General features: G+C 50.4%; 1 protein-coding gene across 1 annotated transcript in view; it reads right to left on the bottom strand.

Annotated features, from left to right (window-relative positions):
- Nucleotides 1–898: 898 nt before the first annotated feature.
- The window catches only part of LOC144891862 (uncharacterized), a 28,505-nt gene continuing 20,704 nt past the window's right edge, over nucleotides 899–8,699 (bottom strand). The window contains exons 3-4 of the mRNA XM_078776827.1: nucleotides 1,323–1,451; nucleotides 899–1,112 (exon numbers count right to left, since the gene is read on the bottom strand). Coding sequence (XP_078632953.1) covers nucleotides 1,023–1,112; nucleotides 1,323–1,451 — 219 coding nt within the window. The 3' untranslated portion in view covers nucleotides 899–1,022. The remainder of the gene's footprint in view (nucleotides 1,113–1,322; nucleotides 1,452–8,699) is intronic.

Raw genomic sequence — 8,699 nt, 5'->3', positions numbered from 1 at the left:
CCTACAGGTCGCACAAGATCTGCCTGCAACCCTCTTATGGTTAAACGGCCAAAATCAAGACTCTCTGCTCACCTTCACTTCTTCATTCCTCTTTTCTCCCACCTCTGGAACAAACTCCCTCACTCTCTTCAATCCCACTCCACCCTCCAGGTCTTTAAAACAGCTGTTCACCACCATCTCTTATCTTCCCCCATCCAAAACCTTGATCTTTTCTACCCCCGCTAATTTCACCCCAAATCCACTTTTTTGAAATACCATCTTCTGTCCTGGAAGTCCTTCGTGTCCTTGTGTGTTATACTTCTCCCACCCCCCCCCCCCTTCCCACGCCTTCTCCCCCCAAGTAAGGCATACGTTAGGTTCTGCTCTTGTCTATTTTCTTTGCTGTGTAAATATCGCTCCACACTTCATTGCTCGCCATTGCATGTACCTTTCGTTCTGCATGATTTGCATTCCACGTTTTACATTAATTTTGATTGTTGTCTGTTTGAACACTAATGCCATTGAGTAACCCTCCCTGCATCATACCGCATTCCACATTTTACACCATTGGTTCTTGTACATGATAAATTCCTCTTGTTGAACTTTCTTTTTAATCTGTCCCTGTTCAGCTTTTCCTTCATTGGTTCAGCTCTGTTCGCACATTAGGTTAGACTGGGAGGTTATAATACCCCACTTACTTGGCTCGTATTCAAGTCTGGAATGCACAAGCGGTAAGCTCGGCCACATAATTAATATAACATTGCTGCATAACCGAGGGCACGTCCCCCGATTGGAAAGCCATGTGACTCAGGTAAATGCTGATTAAACGGAGAACCCTGGGACCATGTGATATACCAATTGGCCTTTGAGCAACCTGCAGTGACATGAGGTTATTCTTGATTGGTGGCCTCAAGCCTGGTAAGTCCAGGGGAACAAAGTAGCCACCTTGTAGTAGACCCAAGCCCACACCTGTAAAATTATATCTATACATATGTATAAGCTTTTCACAGAGAAGTCCAAATACGGCGTGATGAGATAGTGCATCAGCAGAGCTTGGTGACAAAAGCCCGGACAGTGACGATGGCAGCAATGGCTATCAGGAAGAGAATGATTGGAGTGTAGATCAGGACATCCTGCAAAAGGGGTAAATGGGACAGAAAAAGTAGTAAGTCTATAGTTAGTGCAAGGGTACAGCATATATGGGAATGAAGAAGAGCAACAAGTGGAAAAGTAGCAGCAGCCATGTCACATTTACACCATGGATTTACACTTTAGAGTGAAAAGATCCACATGGTTGTAGTTATGAAGTTCTGGTGATGTGAAGCTCGTGCTACAGACTTCACCTCAGTGTCCTGGCGTCGAGCATTTTCCCAGTGTATCTCGGAGATCTCTTCAGCCATGTTTTTCACCTCCAGACGCTGCAACCAGAGGGATGTCTGCACCACGGCCACGCGCTGATGCAATACACAGAGCTACACCACAGAGATATGGGGGAAGATACCCACCCATACTTAGGTGAGTGCAGCTGTATCAGCCAACAGAGAGAAAACATGGCAAACTCTTAAACGGCAATTATTTGGCATTGGAGGAAGCTATGACATTATAGCTTCCTCCAATGAAATACAATAACGACAGAAGATCATACATGTATGTGCTCTTTCTCTGTGGTACTTTTCCCAAAGGCAGACTCTGTGTTGCTTAAGTCCGACAGTTTATAGTTGGGCCGGGAATTATAGACCCAGACTAGGCAGGTCAGAAGTGAATGAGCTCCCTTGATCTGCACCATCATGTCTGATCATATATATGTGTGTGTGTGTATATATATATATATATATATTGTCGCGTAACCGTGATTAACACCACAGTTACGGATGACCGATTTGCGAGACTTTAACTCCCGAGGCGAACACTCAATGGCGGACTCAAGTTCAACACCAACGCGCGGAATGGCGGGGCGCAGCGAAGGCTCCGCAACCTTATCTATTAAAATCAAACACCCAGGAAAACTGCGTTCAGATATTATGTACAAAAAGTAATATAAGGGTTTATTAGGAAAAGTAAAGCCAGTGAAAAAGCCCGCCGGTAAATCTAATAACTCTAATAAACCTAAATCGGGACGTCCCCACACGACTGACAGCAAACACAAACGAGGGAGATTAATCACGAAAATAACACGTCCCGTCGTTCAAAATATACGCGGAGATCGGGCTTATCTGTCTTTGTCGTCTTGTATTGTTGGTGTCCAGCACCGCTCCTTCCGGCCCGATCGCACACCACGAGGCCCCTCGCTCCAAGCACCACGCGTCCGACGCAGGCCAGCGGCTCCACTTGACCAGGGACAGGAAGGACTCCTTTCAACTCCACTCGACTCGACGACGCGGGAGTGCTGGCAGCCAAGTGCCAACGAACTGCTCAGTGCCAACTGGGTGTGCTCTCGTGTGTCTCCTGCGACTCCCTACAACCCGAACTGCACTCGAACTGCGACTGGAATGGCGTGTCCTCTCCAACTCTCCACCACCGCTCAACTCTCTGGTGCCTGCCTGCGTCTCCCAGTGCCTGCCACGAACTCAACTCAACTCACTTGCGACTCAACTTCCGACTTGATCGCTCATCGACGTGTGTGTCCGTGTCTTGAAATGGCGTCCGACCGTCGCCTATATTGGTGGCCGATGACGTCACATTCCGCACTCCTCAGCCAATCAAAGCCTCCCGCGACTCCTGACATCTCCCCCGTTACGCGACCCCGTGGTCCTGGCATAACACGTGCCGGCCAGGTTTGTAGGCCTTTGGAGATGTACACGGTGGCGGCCAATTGTGGTGGTGTTTTTGACCTGGTTTCCTGTCAATTTAATACGAAGTCCTTGTCAGGGAAAGGGGATTATTTAATGTTGCGCTAAGGACCTAACTAATGTTTATGTGGTTTGCAGTGCCATAATGGACAAAGGTTTGACTACTAGGTGAGACTCACAGGGGCGTTACCTTTAATCCCTCACTATTTAACACTCGAATCTCCAGGTAGATCCACACTCATACATCTTACCCCGACAACCGCCTGAACATCAATAACTTATTACATGTAGAGTCCCTGTCACGACAGCCGAATACCTACCTATTCAGATCTACCTAGCTCTAGATGTTGCATTACCAAATTCATAACACAGCCCCCCCCCTGGAACCGTAGCTCCTGCAAGGTTCACCGCAGGGCTACCATTCCAGCCTTAACACTTACTGTCACACACTTAATTAACCTATGAAATAAATCAGGAAGGGCTGTGGGAAGTGAGTCGGACTACCTACCTACACTTCCTTAACATGCTGAACCCCTTAACCATCATGCAAGTATGTACATCTTCTTCGTTGTTCCTGTGGAGGGAGGAAACAACAACACACAACACTAACTTAACCACAAAACTTAACCATCTTTCCAAAACTCAAAACTCTAACCTTTGTACATACCCCGGTCTACAGACCGCGTCCCCCAGTGGATGCCACAAGACTCAACCTTACCTGCGGGGCCATCCCCAATGCACCCCCCTAAATTTTCCACGGCCCTGTCCAGATGTTACAGGTGAGTGACACGGCTCGGTGGATTTCGCCCACATTCATGCTACACAGACCCCTTAACCACTCATTCTCATTCCATAGGTCATCAAGGCATTTCAAAAATCAATAAGGTTCTTCTTCAATACACCCCCCTGCAGGACCATGGCATTGATGTCATTCACGTGTGTGTGCATTCCTCAACTAGGCAGCGGGGGGGTACCGCACAAAAAGATGGTGGGGGCGCATCAGGCTGTGGTGCCCGCAGTCCCAAAAACAAGTCAACCGACTTACAAGTTCATTGCCCCCCCCCCTTTACCTCTTGGCCCCATGACAGCCCAACAGCCCCTTTCCGCCGTTACCTCGCCGGTGAGGGTCTCCACACACACCAGGCTCCTTTGCCTCCTGCTTTCGCGCAGCAACACGGGTCACCGGGGGACTTCCTCACCCCGCGGCGCCCAACCAGACCCTCCACCGACGAGCTCCAATTTCCAGTTACCACCGGCTGCCAGGGGTAATTGCCGCAGAGGGGGGCCCGCAGGCATCGCTCCTCAGAGCTTGCTCTGTACCTGCGGACACACACACCTTCCCCACCCACAAGACCCCAAAACACACTTCCTCCCCCGCTGCCATTCAATTCTCCACACAACTCAGCACAATTCATAGATGGTGTAAAAGGTGTTACAAGGCTTGCCATGGCCTGCCACATGTGAAATCCCCCCAGTTCACATTTAAACCATCACATCTTCCCAAAAGCACATTTCCAAAAGCACAATTATCACCCCTCATTATCTCCAATAATCATCACACACTCTCCAGGTTCCACTCTCACGACCACATCAAAACACGTAATCACAATACAAAAACATACGCCACCCACAAGACACTGTGGCTCCCATTCCATCCCCTCACCGGCCATGTCATCGCTCTCACCCGCCTCCCAACTCCAAATTACATGTCCCCAATTTCCCAAGCAAATCCTGAAGCCTGGGACAGTACTCCTCAAAGCACTCACCTTAAGTGCAGGTAGTTGCAGGTTGGTCAGGTTCAAGGGTGTCATCCACCACACAATCCCAAAATTTCACATTGGGCCTACCAAATCCTTCCAGATTTCTCTTTTGTCCCCACTACACTGGCAGGTATGTGGATCCGCATCCAACGGTGATCATCACTACACAACTACCTGTGGCCACGACAGCTCTGCACCTCTACCGTGCAAGGGTCACCGGGACAAGGTGAGCAGTCAAAACGCCAACATGGCCCATGAGTGTCCATAAGGGTGCGACCCACCATCCATCCTTCGGCCCCCCCTGCGAGGAACACAGCTGCAGCAGCCCCAGCTGGCCAATGTGGTGAGCACTTGCTGCCACAACACACACTACCGCACACACAACCTCGGCCCTGGGGGCACGGTCGCAGTGCGTGGCATCCCTACAGCCACGTCCCCTGCACCTCCCCATCATCCCCCAGTCCGACTACAGAACTGCAGCCCCCCAGTGCTCACCCACACTTGACCACACCAAGGTCCAGTCAACAGCCATGCTCCACCAGGAGACCCACCCAGAAGACATGGTCCACACACCTCGGACACGCACAGCACCACGTTGACCCTCAGGCTACACAACTACATCCCCATCATCCCGCGTCCCAAATATCAGCACAGTTGCCCCCGCAACCAGTTGAAAGCTGTGTCTTGCTACCCTATTAATTTAATCACAGCCTCCAACACTTTGGTCTACACACCTGGATCAATAATGGCGTCACTGTACAGTGTCCACCATGGCATTTCTAAATCCACCCTTAAATTTCCATCTAACCCACAGATTACCCATGCCAACCATTTGTCACATTTCACTCACCTCACCAAAGAAGGATGCTTTGCCATACACATGCCAGCCGAGCATGGCCCATATGCTCGGCTCGTCGTTACACATCTCCCGATTCACATCCCCATGGCTCTCTTCCCAACCCGAGAGTCCATAAATCACAACGGAGCATCTGTGGAAGGTCGCTCACACCATCACGTTCCACAGATGCCCCAATGGTTGTCCGGCAGGCTATCTCCATCCCTGTCCATTCGGTTTGACCCGCGTCCATAGACCAACCACCATGCCAGGTCACCACATGCTGGTTGTCCCAGAGTCCCTGGAGGAGAGTGCCAGGCCGCATGCCCGGGTGGTCACCACATCAGTCCCAAGTTGGCCGTCCGCAGTGCCACCACCAAAGCGCGACCCACAACACCTCCCCCTAGTGGTCCTCAATAAATGCCAACCCAGACTTGAGAAACCACCTCGGACCCCTCTGGAGGTCTTAACCCCCACCAGGGTCCGGTGACCCTGCCGGCCCGAGCCACCAGCTCGGACGGCGCCCCGACGGACAAGGGACGCCACACCCCACCAGACCCCCCGTGGGACCCAGGTCGTACCTCGACACCCAAGGCTGGACCCCACGTCCAAATCTCGCCATCACAGCCCCCCAGCTGGCCGGCATACCCAAATTTTGAAAGGGGCAACTTTTGCCCGAGGCCATCACCCATGACCTCTCCATGTCCAAATCCCGCAGCCCGGGGACCAATCCCCACCATGGCTGCTCCAAATCAATTTCCCATTGTAATTTTATTTTACATTTTATTTTACAAATTTTCATTCCCATTGCCAACCCGCAGCTGCAGGGAACAACCTCTACCACCGGTTGTTCTGCCCCTCCCTGCAGTTGATCCAAATTCCCTACAGGGACCAAATCTCCAGAAGCTCTATCTCCCGATCCTCCAAGATCCAAATCCAGCCCGGAGCCAACACACTCCCCCAACTGGTTGTCCAATTTTGGAGCCTCTGTTTCCAAATAGCAGTGTACAGTGAGCGTCCCCTCGGTCATTCCAACCACCTCCTTGGACCAACTCACCTCTTCCCCCAGACTCCTTTGGGCCTGAACAAGCTCTACCTCCATGGGACTGTCACAGGTCTCCAGCCGCTGGATCAACTCATCCTCATCATTAGAAATCATTCCTGGCCCCGCCAGGCTTTGATCAATATCCCCAATAAATACCCGGTCCGGCTCTATCGCATGGACCCCCAAAAACTCTACCCCCTCTTGCTCTGCACCACCGCCCTGGTGCTGCACAATTCCAAATTCATCCCCCGGTTGGGGTGTTGTGACATCCACACGGTCCCGATAGACAACCAGGCCAGAATGTGGGAAACATTCCCCATTACAACTCTCACATTCCAAATTTCCTTCCCCGCTCACCTGTGGACACTCCACGTTTACCTGCAGGCATTCCCCATCCACCTGTGGACATTCCCCATCCACCTCTGCACCTGCAGTCTCCCTATTTACTTCAATTGCCATCCCCGGTGCAATTCCCAATTTTGCCATTCCCTGTGCAATTCCCTGCTCGTGAGCAACATGCACATCTGCATGGGCCGTACTCTCTCCTGTTCCCAATCTAGCTTCCCCCTCTTCAGATTCAATGTTATCATTTATTCCCCGAATTTCTGTCAGGTTTCGCTCACCCTGTGGTGTCATGTCTCCCATATATTTTCCCAATCGCTCATTCAGTCGTTCATAGTGGGCCTTCATGTCTCCCCGAATTACTGCAAAGATTCGCTCATCCTCGGCCCTCTGAGCATCTTCTATCTATAATTCCAGCAATCTCTGTGTGTCTGTCTGTGTGTCTGTGACCGCTGTTTCTCGACAACCACGGGTCCGATATACTTGAAACTTGCCAGGTATATTGCTGGGGACCCGAGGATGTGCCTTTTCAAGGTTTGTAATTAATCGGACAAGTACCTACCGAGCTATGTCCAAAAAACGCTTCAACCAATCAGAGAGCAGCGAGCTATCACGTGTGCCGAACCGTTAATGCAATGCAAGCGTTAATGCGTTAATGCAAGGCTTTTCTTTTTTTCCCTCTTCTCTTTCTACTTTTCCTTGCGATTAAATTGCAAACAGCCAAAATACGTTGGCGCTAATTGAATAATTGGCCATTAACACTAAAATAATCGTAACTGCGATATGCCAACTTCCGGACAGTGCAGCCTTCCATGTTGTTGTTGTTTGCAGCAGCTGTTTGCAGCAAGGCAAGGCTTTTCAACTATGTTGCCGTTAAACTATGTTTTAAAACGAATTCAAACTGCGATTAAATTAAAACGATTCATCCTAACTGCGATTTGCGAACTTCCGGACAGTGACGACTTATCTTCCGGCAGCCAATCACAGAACGCTCTGTTGCGTAGGCGTGGCCGATGTGAGACGAGCGGAGCTGAGCGCGTTACGAGCTGACCGCCATTACGGTACGTAATTCGATTTCTTATGCGCATTATTTCTCCCAATTCAGTCAGAGCGAAGGGCGGAAGCGAAGAGCGTTGCTTTTTTTGTTTACGGGCGTACGGGCGGGGTAGAGCGTACGGGTAGCGTTTTTTTTTTTTTTTGGCCACGGAACGGGCACCCACGTACGGGCAATGCCCTAGTTTATTAAATTTACTATGGTCTGGAGATCTATCGGGGCCGTCCCAGCGGCGGGGAAAGTTCCAACACTATCCTCCATATCCCCCATTTCCGGCTCACTCCCGACGCTGACGGAGGCCTCACTGCGCACCTCCATTTCGTCGACCTCCGACATCCGCCTTTCGGAAGGTTGTTTCCCGCGCGCGTATTTATTTTAATACCAAAAACACAATTTAAATTTGACGAAGACGCGATATCGCGCTCCGTATGCCCAATTGATTATTAAATTTCTCCGCCTCGCCTATACAAATTTTGCGTTCGAACGTCGGGCGCAATGTACGCCCGACCGTGTCGATGTCGCCCCGCGGACAAAAAAATTTGTCCGACCGTGTCGATGTCTCGCCGCGGACAAAAAAATTTGTCCGACGGGTTCAAATCCTACACTCCTGACACCACTTGTCGCGTAACCGTGATTAACACCACAGTTACGGATGACCGATTTGCGAGACTTTAACTCCCGAGGCGAACACTCAATGGCGGACTCAAGTTCAACACCAACGCGCGGAATGGCGGGGCGCAGCGAAGGCTCCGCAACCTTATCTATTAAAATCAAACACCCAGGAAAACTGCGTTCAGATATTATGTACAAAAAGTAATATAAGGGTTTATTAGGAAAAGTAAAGCCAGTGAAAAAGCCCGCCGGTAAATCTAATAACTCTAATAAACCTAAATCG

This window comes from Myxine glutinosa, chromosome 4, assembly GCF_964187855.1.
Source record: "Myxine glutinosa chromosome 4, kmMyxGlut1.1, whole genome shotgun sequence".
In the NCBI taxonomy this organism is placed as follows: Eukaryota; Metazoa; Chordata; class Myxini; order Myxiniformes; family Myxinidae; genus Myxine; species Myxine glutinosa.
The sequence above is the reverse complement of the archived record's forward strand: the minus strand, read 5'-3'. Positions and strand labels throughout refer to the sequence as shown.